Raw genomic sequence first — 15,390 nt, 5'->3', positions numbered from 1 at the left:
CTGCGGTTTGGACGACATCATCCCAAAATTTAAGTGGAACCGAGACATAATTAAGAAGAGATAAGGCAATTTCAACCACATGATGATGTTTTTTCTCGGTGTATCCGTTTTGTTTAGGAGTGTGGGGACAAGAGACTCGATGGATAATGTCAGAGAAAGTAAGATGACGATGAAGCGCTTGATACTCTCCACCCCAATTAGAATGAAGGGAGAGGATTTTACGATCAAAATAATGCTCAACTTATTTTTGAAAGCGACAAAAAATATCAAAGAGATCAGACTTTCTTTTCATAGGAAAAATCCAAGTAAACTTGCTGAAATTAATTATCAATAAAAATAACATAATAAAGAAAATCTTGATTAGATAGAATAGGAGCATGACCCCACACATCAGAGTGAATAATTTCTAAAGGAAAACTAGATGTGCGAAAAGAAGACACAAAAGGTAATTTATGAGATTTTGCTTTCATGGAAGCTTCGCATAAATGAGAAGAGAAAACTAAAGAAATTGGTAAACCATACTGGTTAATGATATTCTGAACAACACATAGAGACGAATGACCAAGACGTGCATGCCAAGAGAATTTATCAGTGCATTCTCCAACAAATGCATTAGTATAAGTGGGTTGAAGATGATAAAGACCGTCTTTAATATTTCCTCGAAGTAGAATATTTCCTGTTGTGGGATCCTTCACAAGACAATGATGAGGATGAAATTCAAAAAACACATTATTATCAAGAGCAAACTGACGGACGGAAAGCAAATTTTTAGTAATAGAAGGAACATGAAGAGTGTTGCGCATGCGAAAAGTACGATCACATGATTAAAAAGATATATTTCCAATGTGAGTAATTTGTAAACCTGAGTCATTACCTATTTGCACTATGTCGTGTCCATCATAAGGCAAAGTTTGTGTGAGAATATTATATTCCGATGTAACATGATGAGTTGCTCCAGAATCCGGATGTCATCCTGGGTTCTCAAGAGACGATCAAACTATATTAGGAGAGATAGAATATGAGAATGCTCCAGTATGAGATGACTTGTTTGCAGAATGCCAAGAAGGTGGTGGTCGATTTGAAGATGCATGCTCTTCTTGTGAAATAGTTGTTTGTCCCAATGCTGCAGGACCATCAACAAAATTTGAGTAAAATCTTTTAGGACATTGAATACCAATATGTCCAACTCTGAGACAAATTTGACATCTTCTCCGACTATAAGACCAATCAAATCTTCTAGAGAAATGAATACTATTATAACCAACGATGTGACAAATTTGATATCGATCTAACATTTGCTTTTGGCCACCTTGATGATGTTGAGTATTAGACATCGAAAATAAATAATTCGTCACTTGATAGTAATAAATCTTGCTGGAAGAATTTTCGACGGCTGGAAATAATATTTGGCACTAGAACCTTGCTGTTCAACGGAAGTGACAAATCAGAAGCTTGGTGGATGGTGACAGCCACTTGTTGTGGGTGGCAGAGTAACTTTTCAATGACGATAAGAAAGCAGAGGATTTTCTGCGTTGACTTAGGCAGCTATCGATGGTGAATAAAAGCACTTGTTACGATGGAGAAGAACAATAATAAAGAATAACGCTAAAAGAAAATGCAAAGAAAAAAAATAAGACTCTAAAAAAAGACATTTTTTTCCTTTTCACTGCTTTTACTTTTTTTTCTCTCTGTTTTTTTTTTTTGCTTTTTTTCCCTCTGTTTTTTTTGCTTTTTTCTTCTCTGTGTTTTTTTTTTCCTCTCTATTTTTTTGCTTTTTTTTTCTCGCTGTTTTTTTTTTGCTTTTTTTTTCTGCACGTTTTTTTTCCTTCTTTTTTTCTGCTTTTGTTTTTTTGCTGACAGAAACGGAAGAGAAAAAAAAACAGACAAGGAGGAAAAAAATACAGAGAAAAATAAAACGAATAAATAATAATTTTACCTCGCTACGATTAATATTATCGAAGTTGCTACTATTGATAAAAAAGAATTGTTGATGAAAGAAGAAGAAAAGTTGTTATTGCCAAAGTTGCCGCACTGTAGACAATGATATCAAACTTCGATGTTGAAATTCTATAGCTGCTGTAACAAAAATTTGGAAGAGAAAATTAAGAGGAAGAGAAGATGACTCTGATATTATGTTGAAATCAATAGGGAGAGGAAAGAAATAATATAAAGTTTTTTTTATGATCTAAAGCTAATATGTTTATTTATATAAATTATCCAAAATAATAATAGAAATATTAAATAAGAGATACAATAATAATAATTATAAATATAGTAATATGGAAATATGATTTTCCCTATTTGATTCATGTCGATCTTGATTGTGTGCCAAATATAATAAATCCCAATTGATTGAAATAAATTAGAGTTTATTTCCATTATTATCATTAGTTTCGTCGTGCCGAGGGCTGGCAAGGAGAGAGAGGGGTAGAGGGATCGTCTTGTTGAGGGAGGATGCCTCAGAGAGGGCTCGTCGAGTCATCACGGTGAGGGAGGGATGGTGCGGTGAGGGAGGGCTTCGGCCAGGAGAATCACGAGGGTGAGAGAGCCAGAGAGGGTTAGGGCTTTGACGAGGATAATCACGAATGATGGGATGAGAAAAAGTTGATTTTAGAATATATATATATTGATTCGGTAATGATATGGAGTTCCACCAAAGGTGGGTCAATGTAGGGAAGACCGACTGACGTGGAAGATAAAGGTAAGTGGGATATCCTAGTCTACCGAGTTGACCATGAAATGCTGAATGGACCAATTACGATCGAACAGGACGGTTACGACCGAGCGGATGGTGATAGCTACGTGGATAAGTATGCCAAGCTCTGCCCCTGGTCGGGTAAAATGACCCTCCGATAACGAAGAGAAATAAGCAGTAGCTGGTCTCGTTGGCCGGGCTTTGCGTATGATCTGAGCGGGATAACTACAGACAGTCAGGAAGTAAGGAGAATGACAAGTCGACATGTCTTGAGGACACCACCTAGCGAATGCAGCCCAACCGAGCGAATCTTGATTGGTTGGTTGTGCATGACCCCACCAAGTATCTTGTCATATCCTTTTGGAAGTTTGTCTCGCTGATAGCAGGGCATGTCTAGCAGGCATTTGTATATTAGAAGCTTCAAAGCTATCACATCAGATGATTACATGACTGCTTAAGGTATGGTGTAAAGGATACTTTTTGACCTGTCTTTTTCTAGGACACCTAGGAAGATATGCCTATGCCTTGAAAAGCATGCATGAGCACCTAATTGACACTATAAAAGGGGTTTTTTTAGCTATAGGGAAAGATACATATAACTTCGTCTTCTACATCTACTTGATACAGTTCCCATTTCTTGAGATCACCAGATATTAACTTGAGCATCGGAGGGTCAACACTGGGAATTCTTTTTCGACCCGACACTGATATTTATTTTCTTATAGAATTACGTGAAATCTTCACCGCATCAACTGCATAGTTACATCCTAACTTATCATCTTACCTCGTCTCGAATAAGATCATATATATATATATATATATATATATATATATATATATATATATATATATATATATATATATATATATATATATATATATATATATATATATATATATATATATATATATATTATTTTTTGAGCCCTGACTAGAAGTCCTCATAATTTTAATCCAGAGCCGGCTCTAATAACTGAGTTGATACTCAGACAGAATTTGCCATTAAAGAAAGTATGATTCAATCTTGACGGGGAAAAAACTGCTTCGGGTCCTTCCTAGGAGATTGCTCAACTAAAATTGAAATTGCCCTGGGCCGTTAAAATGGCGAGTTTATTTTTTACCACCGGATAATGAAGTGCGCATTAAAATATGAGTCCTATAGTAGCGGCCGAGCCATTCCAACCCAGCTCAAACTGCAGAGCAGAACGGCTAGGCCGACTCGAGTCGTGTTGGGCCGGCCCGGATCTATGGATGGGCGTCCAGGTACGTTTTACACAGCTAATTAGATATATGATAGCCAATTTTATAGACGGTCGAGATGCATCCCATCACCCTTCTCTTATTTCTTTTCCTCTATATAAAGGCATTTTAAAAAAGAAATATCGTGCCGTGTTCGCTGCCAAAATACCAAATCCCCCTCTATGCCTTCGGTTCTTCGATCTCCGCTCAAAGCGACGGCGACAATCTAAGTCTGGATCTTCTCCTCTTACCTCGCTGCTTCTTCCACAGCTTCAATCTTCGATCGCCTCCGCCTAAACCCTAACGCAAATGGTTAGTTTTCGATCTGTCGATGCGAGTACTTGTTTCCATCGGGTCTTCGCAGCTTTTCCTCCTTCCGTTAGGGTAGATTAGCTTCGTTTCAACTATCAAACTCCGTTTGATGCTTAGAGTTGTAATTTTAGCTTCGATTCCAGCCCATTTCGTTTTTATGCTGTTGGATTTTTTTTAAACAGTTGTGTATTCTGATTGCTTTCGCTTGTTTTCCATTTTAGACGGGAAGAGGTGGACGGGACAGGACAAACAGTGACCGCATGCCCAGGCTTGAGGAGAAGGGGCGGCGAAGTGGGTGGGACGTCGCTCCTCCTTCGAGGCACCTGTGGGTTGGAAACTTGAGCCGTCGTGTCTCCCAGAATAACCTATACGAGCATTTCCTGAGGTTTGGGGACATTGACAACATAGCTTACACTCCTGGCCGAAGCTATGCATTTGTAAACTATAAGAAAGAGGACGACGCGACCATAGCATTCAAAGGTCTCCAGGGTTGCATTGTGGCTGGGAATCCTCTTAGGATCGAGTTTGCAAAGGAGGTTAGTGATGAAATTCCCAGTCATCAGCTGCTTATGCACACCTTTTATCTCGTAGGATTTAAACAAAGAGAAATTTCAACTGATTTGTAAATGATCAAACCATTAAAATCTAACATTAAATATCTAAAAAAAAAAATCAAAAGATGTAATATCAACACATGTCAGCTGCTTTGCATTTTATTCAATATTGTAGATGATTTTAGTACATGAAAACAAAAGGTTCTCTCAACTCTGAATCCTTTCACTCATCTAATCTCAGAATAATGAATGCTTGCTTAACTATTCATCATTCCTTCTAACTTGATAGCCTTTGAATGTCGTGAATTTATTTGAAACTTTTGATCATAGTTTTAATCTTACACGCTTAAAATATTCTTTAAGTAGTGAAGAAGAAAATTGCCTCAATCAAGAAGTGGTAAAGGTCAAATGATGAAAAAAGATACAGTCATAGCTGAGAAAGGGGGAAACAAGATAATGCAAAAACACAAGAAAAATTGATCTTCATTATTAACCAAGCCAGTTCTCTTTTTCACTGTTATTTATTCTTAAATTCCAGATTTTGCATTGGGATCTCCAAACTTGAACTACTTATAGTCCTAAACTTGTTGATTCACTTTTTTGTCATAGCATATAAAATTTTCTATTATAGAATGAATGGCTGTGACAAATATCAGCTCAATCTGAAGGAATGCACAAAGCTTTACAAAATTATTATATGCAACTAGAACTTAATCCCTATGGTCGAAGTTATATATACTCTATCACACAGGACTTATATACACAAGTAATAAAGAGCATACAAGGGCTTTGGAATATTGTTTTTGGGCATTGGAATGAAACCCATTTCTTATCACAATGTTTTAACAATATGATCATGATTTTTCATTACGTGCAACAAACTCTGCAGTAAAAAAGTGTTTATTAAGTGCTTAAACCATTAACTAGGGAAGATAGGAAGTTGGAATGATAAAAGAAATTGAGGGAAGACAAAGAATGGGAGGTAAGAAATTGATAAACATAATTTACATAGGAAGAGAGAGAGAGCCTCCTCCCCCTCCTTTTTCTCTCATTCCTTGTGCTTCCAAGGTTGCCACCCTTCCACCATTGCTGACCTGGACGGCTCCGTCTTCCATGGTCTTGATGCAACCCTCGATAGCCTCACACCAGCTGCTCACTTCAGAGTTGGTGTTCCAGCGGAGCTGTTCCTCTGATGCTCCACAAGAGCAGGGAGCAATGTCAACTGGTTCTACTGCTGGCCTGCTACCGTTGCTTCTTGTCTTTCCGCCTCTGCTCCATGCTCCAGTGGTGCAACAAACTACTTTTCTGCAGAGGCACTGCAGGCAGTCACCTATGACTGAGGTCAGCAGGACAAGGTCGGTGGGTGAAGGCAACACAGAAGGCGTGAAACGATCTCATGGAAGAGATTGGATGTCGGTGTAGGCGTTCCTTGGGCAGCAGTGCGTGGATCACATTGATGATTTGGTGGAGTGACCAACCCGAGATTGGTCTAAACAAATCTTTCTTGAAATATTCAAATAACAAAATTTAAAACCGTAACAATGAAAATATCAGAAAAAATCCTAGCTACGTCTGCTATACTTTTCATTAAGTTAACAACACACAATATCTTCTTATTCTATGCTGTCAACCATTACGTCTAAAAAGTAAAAAAACAAAGGGGTATTCAAGTTGTAATCCCTATCCACTATCAAATATATTTAATAATGAGTAACCATGCTTTTTTTCCTCTTATAATTTGATCTCTTAAGGGCATAAATTTGTTAATACCAAAAAATGGTTAGTTGATGGGTTTCTGTCTAAGATATTTTTGCATTTCCATTTTTAGTGCATCTCTGTAAATGGTAAAGAATGCCCACTTCCATAAGAAATGCTAATATTTAGATTAGTAGCAAATGCTCTACTTCCTAAGGCATTGAAATAGGTCCATTGTTTTCTTATGCTTTACCAATAAGATGGTCTCAGACCCTTCGTTCATATTTGATCACAAAAGCAGGCTGAACAAAAGAACCTTCCAGTTTCTGTGTGCTGTAAGGATCAACCCCGTCATAGATTATGCCCAATAATTGGCAAAAAAAATGTTGAATCCCAAGTTAATAGTTGTTTGACTCATCTAATCCTATAAGCCTATTTTATTAACAAAACTTTTCATGTGAGACTAAACTAGAATGTCACAACCCCAAATGAAAGAACTGGTCCATTAGCTTTGTTAGGTCCAACAATTTGTCAAACTGCCTAATTTCAAGTTGAAAATAATTTCATTCATTCATCCAATCCTAGCAGTCCTTTAACTAACCCACAACTTTTGTGGGCTACACGAGATTTTCATGATCTCTCCCAATTAAGCCTTGCATTTTTGTCAATAACCAAAATTATAGCCAATGTTGCCTCTTCCATTGCACAAACTGCTTTTCTCAAATACTTTGCCAAGGTTTGCTCTGATACAAATTGTAATTCATTCATTTAAATTTTTTGTCATATCAAATTACAAAAGTGTGACATACATTCCCTACTAGCCATCTGGATTCACACAAGAGAAAAACAAGTAATAGCTAGCAGGTTTATCTTGTTTTACTTGATTTTGGATGGTAAAAGTTTGATACAGGTTATAGAAAGCTCATTACAGATGATACAAAGTCTGATACATGTTACACAATTATCATCATACAGCGTGCATGACATATATACATGATAGGAACTGATCAGAATTGTGAGTAAAAAAATATTTTGATGAGAGACTACACATATAACTCTATGTTATTGAGTTAGAGAATAGATGATTTATTGATACATGATTTAGCATCTTTCCAACTGCGACCTAAACCAATACTGTATTTGAGATTTGAAGCCATGCTTTTAATTATCATATTAACTTGTTAGGTCCAACAATTTATCTAAAATACTAAAGTTAATGATGGCTCACTCATCTAACACTATAAACTCCATTTATTAGCCCATAAGTTGATGTGCGACTAAACTAGGGTGACACAAATAGTATATCTTTGTTTGCAAAGTACCACACTTTCCTTTATCTGCAAGGTATGCTCTCATGGCTAGTTGAAATACCATCTGGTAGCTTATCCATGTCCTAGAGCAGAAAACATAATAGCTGCAATTGTTGCTGATGCATGAGCAAGGAAACAGCACGAGCATAACCCACCAAAGTATCCATCTTAAGCAAGTAGCTTGCTAATTTTCAAAAATTTAATGCGACCAACATGTGGTCCATGACTGTTCCCTTTGTGTAGCTCCTTGATACAGTAAATCATCAAGGATGTACCTTTATTATTTGGCATGCTTCAAATGTCAAATTCAAACTATCATTGCAGTTAATATCTTTTGCACAAAGATTAAGGTAAGATATAAGGTATTAGTAGTTGAGTACTGCTATTTTGTATTGTAAGTTTTATTAACAAAGTATGTAATTTTCTACAACCTTGCATTTGTTTGTTTATGATACAATTTGGTGGATGCTCATATATGGCTTCCCAGGAACACCAGTTTCAATTTATAACAAGCTCTTCTTTCATGCTTTTCCCCCTTTTTGAGGAAGGGAAAGGCCAATGGCCTACCCACATATTCTAGAACATATACGGAGGCAAGCACCCCATTCCATTTGTGAGGGTGCTATTCCTACCGAAAACAACATATATTCATGAAATTTATTTAAGCTTACTTGGCCGAATTTCAATAGCTGCTTTTATTGTAGTTCTTCTTCAGAGAATAATTAATTAATTTTTCCTTTATTTTCATACATTTGAGCATTATCTTTAAACTAATTACTGTGTCTCAATATAGCACTCATGATAAAGAAAGACTTCAGTGCCGTGCTAGTTTAGGCAGTGCATAACAAGTATCTCTCTCGTATTTATTTATTTAGAATGTTGAATCACAGGACAGAGGTTCTGTTTCATCACTGGATGATGAATACTCACTGCGTAAAGATGCGAGGTATTCTGTTGACCAGCGAGAATCACTGCTTAGAAGAGATTCTAGAGCTCATAGCCCAAGTCCTGAAAAAACACATGAAAAGAACAAAAGAGATGATAGCACAGAACCTAGTGCTGTGTTATGGATAGGATTTCCAGTATTTCTCAATGTTGAAGAAAATGATTTAAGGAGAGCTTTTTCACCTTTTGGTGAAATTATCAGTATCTCTACATTTCGTGGTCGTAGTTATGCGTTTGTACGATACCGAAGTATAGTCGCAGCTTGCAGGGCTAAAGAAGCTCTTCACGGAAAATTATTCAACAATCCACGTGTGCATATATGCTTTGCTAAAAGTGACTCAACCGACTCAGAGAGGAACCTTAGCAATGCTCCTTTAAGTCAGCGTCTTAAATCTAATTCACTATCTGGGCTGAGTAGTGTTGAACCTTCTAAACGGAGTAGAGATTATGACAGTCATATTGGAGATTTTCTTACTTCTCCTCGAGATGCAAAGTTTTTGCGAGCTAATGATACAAAGTTCATCGGTTTAGGGAAAAATCTTATACGACCTGATGCAGTTCCAGGATCCAATTTAGGTAGCAACAATGAACGCATATGGTTTCACGACTTTAGTTCAGAAAGAAAGATGCCAGGAGAACTTTGTGGTCACTACAGAAGAAGTCCTACAGCAGAGAGAGCTGGATGGTGGCGTGATGCTTCTTTTGAGCCACGACAGAGAAGTCCACTTCCAGATGATTCTTTGGGTATGGAGGATGGTTCTTTTCGATCAGCTAAGAAGGCAAAAGTAGACTTGTTTTCTGACGGAGAACTTCCAGAATATCCATATTCTTTTCAATCAAATAAGAAGGAAAAGGTGCATCCATTTTCTGACAGAGAACTTCCAGAATATCCATTCTCTGACCTAGATCAAAGAAAACATGATTTTGGACGGACAAAATTCTTGCCCAGTTTGCCTTACGATAGTGCCTTGAATAAAGATTATGAGTCGGTTCCTTTTGATCATAACTATTTGGCTCCTCAAAGTTTGAAGAACATGAATGGTCCTTTTGCAGATAGGGATGACTCACGCAGTCTATTTGATCACTTAAACACAGGTCCTGGTGCCTTTCCTTTCGATAGTGCCAATTTGCAAAAACCAATTCCTGAGCATCATCAGCCCCCACGGATATTGGACTGGAAGTGGGAGGGTACAATCTCAAAGGGAGGTACTCCAGTTTGTCGTGTGCGTTGCTTTCCGGTGGGAAAGGTCCTAGATTTTATATTGTAAGTTCCATAACATTATACTTTATTCTTCTTTGGTTTTGCATCTTAAAAACTGCCTTAACGTTATACTTTATTCTTCTTTGGAACTTAGCCAATTTTACATTTAAAAACTGAATACGATGATTTATACACGAAATGGCAGTAGCTATTTTATTCTTAGTGTTGTTAGAAACATTTCCATTTTTTATTACTTTGCTCATTTTTTTCATCTTTTCTCAACTTTTGATTGCTCTACATACTTCGCTTATTTATTCTACTGCTAATTCTTTCTTTTGCACCTACCATTTATGCCCTTGGTTTACTTCATAGAAATAGAGGCTTACTTTTTTTTTTTTTTGGTATACTTTGTTGAAAGGGCATATCCAAGTTAGTTCTTTTTAACCGTGCACATTAACACTTATACCTCACTACAGGCCGGAGTTCTTAAACTGCACAGCTAGAACAAGCTTGGATATGCTCGCAAACCATTATTACCAGGCCACCAGTTCCTGGGTGGTGTTTTTTGTTCCTGAAACTGACGCAGATATTGCTTTTTATAATGAATTCATGCATTATCTGGGAGAGAAGCAGCGTGCAGCTGTTGCTAAGCTTGAAGAGAAGGTTACCTTATTCCTAGTGCCACCATCAGAATTCTCTCAACAAGTTCTAAAAGTACCCGGGAAGGTGAGCATTTCTGGTGTCATTTTGAAGTTTCAGCACAATTTCAGTTCCCTCCAACCTCTGGAAGTCACAGAAGCAAAACAGCTACCCTTTGCAAATCGTAGATCCCCTGATTTAAGGACTTTCTCTAAGAGTCAGAACTATTCCAATCCATCAATGGCACCTCTACCTCCCCCACTTCCTTATTCTCCACCACAGAAACTGAGTGACCATCTTCCTTACTCAGGATCTATTCAACCAATGGAAAAACTACCTAACTATCATGAGGCTAGCAGACATGATCGATGGTGGTCTCTAAATCCTGCAACATCACCAAACCGTTCTAGTCAACTGCATAATCCAAGTTCTGATGGTGGGAGTTTCACTGCAAGTGCCGCGTTACATATAGCTAGGAGTGCTACAGCAGACCCACATCTGGGAAACAATAAGATTTCACAAGGATCTCCTTCAAGCAATTATGCACCTGAAACTTCCTCTGTTCCATTGCACAATAGCAAGTTCCCAACACAAGTGGGAACAAAATTGCAAGTTTCCTCAAATGTGCCTCTTCCCTTAGAGCCGCAGCAACTCACAGAGCTTGCTGCCTTACTGGGACAGTACAAACAGTTAGGTCAGGTACCATCCATATCGACAGATGGTCAGAACAAACTGACAAAGTTGTTGCAAATTGACAATTCGCATTCCATCACTCCAGTGATGCATTCCCAGGCTTCAGATCCACATTCTCTGAACTCTGTGACACCCATGTATTCGGCTTTCCCTTCTAGTTCTTTAGGTGCCCAAGTCAACCAGGTGCCGCAGAACCATCAGCCACAATCTAATGTTTCTTCAGTGCAAACTGTGACAAACTCTGGCCACCAAAACGAACAAGAAGAAACAGAAGCAGATCCCCAGAAGCGTCTGCAGGCAACTCTGCAGCTGGCAGCAGCACTCCTTCAACAGATCCAGCAACAATCAAAATCTACCGATCAACCATAGATTGGATGAGGTACACACTTACCGCATCTTCATACTCGTAACACTTCAATGAATATACTTCAATGAATATATAGCTTGCCATATCTAGGGTAGAAACTTAGTCTAATTAACATACAATAACCTTAGAGAACCTGGTATAACAATTGAACATGTGTTGATGCATTTAACTCTCAAAAGGGCGAGAATCTTCAGTTGGAATTTGAATCATGTTAAAGCAAAAGAGAACGATATGCTGTGTTAGCTCAGATGTAGCTTTAATTTTTTTGATTATGCATTAATTGCATACATGAATTTCTTTTCCAAATATATTGTTCTATTAGGGTGCATCAGGGTTATGAGTTTGGAACAAAAAATAATGAAGGAAAAACTATATTGGATTTTGTGATGGCATATGACATTATATTAACTAATATGTTTTTTAAGAAAAGAAAAGAACACTTGGTCATATTCAAAAATGAAAATAATAAATCATAAATTAACTTTTTTATGGTTAGGCAGAATGATAGAAAAATTTATAAAATTACAAGTTATCCCTAAAGAAAATTTAACTACTCAACATAAGTTAGGGATCGATTCCTATTCAGTACTTCCATACCTCCAACTAATTTTTCATTTTACTATTTAAAACTTGCTTTACTTGTGAAGTTTGAATTCTATGATAAAAAATTTATATTTTTATACTCGTTTAATCCACTGAAATTACATAAGTTAAGTTGATAATCTAACTTTCATTAAAAGATGATGAAAATACTTGTTCCTCTTTGATTTTCTCATCGTTTACTAGTACTTTATTGTGTTCATCTTTAATATCTCTTATTTAGATAAGATTTATTGTCTTGCTCTCTCTAACTTTAGCTATTTTGTAAATATATTTTCCTCTTTTTTTAATCCAATTTTCGATATAAGTATTCAAAAGTTTCATTTTTAACTTCATTCACTACTTTCTTAGTCTCTTTTTTAGATATTATATAGTTTTTAAAATTTTCCTTATTCTTACAAATATATAATTTTTTATAGGTTAGTTATCTTTTTTCACTTTCTCTCGGGCTTTCTCATTCCTCCACCAATATTTTTTATTTAGTAGTGCACGCTTCTTTGATTCACCTAGTATACTTTTGGCTATTATTTTAAACTTTGATATTATCTTATCTCATGTCGTATTCTAGTTGTCGTATATTTCTCCTTATATTTGTGCTTCTATCCTCTCCTTAAATATACTTTACTTCCAATTCTTTTTCTACCAATTAATTTTAGGAGTCATGTATATTTTTTTTCTAATTTTTTTAGTTGGCACTAGGTATCTAGCTTACTCCGACTAATCCTAGGGATGATCGGTCCAACCCTACAAAAAATTTTCACGGGCTAAAGTAAATCGGGAAGTACTCGCAGTGGGCGGCCAATCAACCTAGTGTTTTTAAATCAATCACGCATTAAGGGAAATTTAACTTGATATTAAAAACTAAATAAATATCTGCTTAGTGGAGGGTAAGTACTCTAGTTCTTTTATATAAGAATAAAGGAGACGTACAAAATTATACAAACTATAGGAGCATTAAATTAATTTGTTATACGACTCATACTATGAAACTTTGGAAAAAAGTAATAATTGTCGTAAATCAATTTGGATTTATGCTTGGAAAGTCGACAATAGATGTTATATATTTTATTAGGTAACTGATTGAAAAAAGTATAGGGAACAGAAACAAGACCTACACATGGTATTCGTTGATTTCGAAAAAGATTATGATAGTCTTGAGGAAAATTATATGGAGAATTCTAGAAAAAGAGGTATTAGCATAGCATCTATTGAACTAATTAAGGATTTGTATAAAGATGTAATGACAGAAGCATTTTCCATAAACATAGAGTTTCATAACGATCCACTCTAAGTCTTTATCTTTTTACATTAATCATGAATGAATTCACTAGACACATCCAAGATACAATACCACAGTGTATGTTATTTGTAGATGATATTATTTTGGTAGATGAGACACGTGAAGGAATAAATACTAAACTTGAATCTTGGCGAGAAATGTTAGAAGTGAAGCGTTTTAGGTTTAGTATTGCAAAGACAGAATATATGAAATTTAAGTTTAGTAATATTAGACGTAATGGGACAATTATTACGATAGGAGATGCTGAGTTGTCTGTAACTGAGAGTTTTAAATATTTATGATCATTTTTACAAAAGGATAGAGAGATTGAGAAAAATGTATTACATAGAATATAGGCCGGATAGTTGAAAAATGAAGTAGAGCATCAAATGTTCTCTATGATCGTAAAATACCTCTAAGATTCGAAAGGAAATTTTTACAAAACGATGATTAGACCAGCTATGTTATATGAAAATGAATGTTGAGCTACTATGACTTAAGCATAAGAATAGAAAATAGGAGTTGCAAAGATGAGGATGTTAAGGTGGATGTATATAAGGATGAGCATGATAAGAAATGAAAATACTAGAGAGAAAGTTGGGATTGTACCTATTGAGGGAAATTTGGGGACACATTTAAAAACGTTTAAAATGATATGGATATGTACTACCAAAAATGTTTCAGTTAGCTCAAACAAGTAAAAAGAAGACTAAAAAAAATTCGATTAGTAATAATAAAATAAAATAAAATTTATTTAAATAGAAATGACGATATAGTAGGGGATAGACTTCAATACGTAGAAAGATCCATATATTCGATCTCATATAGCGAGATAAGATTTGGTTGTTATTATTGTATATATCTATTAAAACTTTCTATCTTCTTCCTATCGCTCCTTAATGACGGTTATTGTTCATATTCGAAGTAGAAAATTTTTATCATCACTAAAAATGTGTAGGGAAGAATGCTTGTCATTAGAATTGATGGCTTACAAGTCTAAGGAAGAAGATAGCATAGTCTTCCAAACCAAGAGGATGAAGTTAGGCTCATTCTAAAGCAGCAGCCTGTATGCTTCCGTGGTTAGCCACCGTATCTAACCGAATAAAAATACTTTCTTCCTGGACTTACTATTCATAAACACTAATACTTATCAATAATCTATTTGATTATGGATTTGTATGGTTGATGAACATCTCCTTTCATGAACTTCTATATTTCAGTTGTTCTGAGCAAAAATTACTATGAATCTTGTTGCTCATTTGACCAGATTAAAGCATACTGATATGTTCAAGAGTCCAGAGGCCTCAGGACTTCTGTCATCCAATGCTGTTCTCGAAGCCATGGGGGGGCATACAAGTTTGTTCATGCTATTTACCATCCTTGACGTTGGATCGTGTTTATGCAACTAATGATAAGGTAATGTATGAAGCACAATCTCTTTTTTAATCGTAAAGCTAGTCCTTATTTTGATTTTTTGAAAAAAAAAAATATTTATGATTCCTTATTACTTTTGATGATCATCAACTATCTTACTCACAAATCAAAATTTATTTTCAAAAATAAAAAAAAACTCTTCTTTGAAGTCATGCCTTTGAACCAACAATTTTCTTTTAGGAAATTTCATTTTTTTAATCTTTCATTAAAAATAACTTTTTCCATTATACGAACATTTCTCTTATATTGTTTTTCTTTTTACCAAGCTTCCCTCCCTATGATTTTCTCTACGATTATTCAAGATTTTCATATTCTCTTTAACATTTTTTTAAATGCAACGTGATGGGAAATCATTTTGCAGCATAATTTTAATGTAAAATCAAATATAAAATTTTACTTTTCAAAAATGTAAAATAAAAATTATTGA

The 15,390-nt window shown here is 35.7% G+C and overlaps 1 protein-coding gene across 1 annotated transcript; it reads left to right on the top strand.

The window, feature by feature from the left end:
• The first annotated feature begins 4,081 nt into the window (after positions 1–4,081).
• Positions 4,082–15,184, top strand: LOC121971299 (flowering time control protein FPA-like). Its single transcript, XM_042522489.1, has 5 exons — positions 4,082–4,246; positions 4,468–4,782; positions 8,696–10,014; positions 10,428–11,662; positions 14,797–15,184. Exons 1-4 carry the CDS (start codon positions 4,244–4,246, stop codon positions 11,650–11,652), a joined length of 2,862 nt encoding a protein of 953 aa, XP_042378423.1. The 5' UTR covers positions 4,082–4,243; the 3' UTR covers positions 11,653–11,662; positions 14,797–15,184.
• The last annotated feature ends 206 nt before the right edge of the window (positions 15,185–15,390 follow it).

Source organism: Zingiber officinale, chromosome 4A (genome assembly GCF_018446385.1).
Source record: "Zingiber officinale cultivar Zhangliang chromosome 4A, Zo_v1.1, whole genome shotgun sequence".
In the NCBI taxonomy this organism is placed as follows: domain Eukaryota; kingdom Viridiplantae; phylum Streptophyta; class Magnoliopsida; order Zingiberales; family Zingiberaceae; genus Zingiber; species Zingiber officinale.
The sequence above is the reverse complement of the archived record's forward strand: the minus strand, read 5'-3'. Positions and strand labels throughout refer to the sequence as shown.

Coding starts and splice junctions, on each gene's coding strand:
- LOC121971299 (XM_042522489.1), top strand. Junction 4,783..8,695: donor GGATCGAGTTTGCAAAGGAG/GTTAGTGATGAA, acceptor GTTGAATCACAG/GACAGAGGTTCTGTTTCATC. Junction 10,015..10,427: donor AAGGTCCTAGATTTTATATT/GTAAGTTCCATA, acceptor ACCTCACTACAG/GCCGGAGTTCTTAAACTGCA.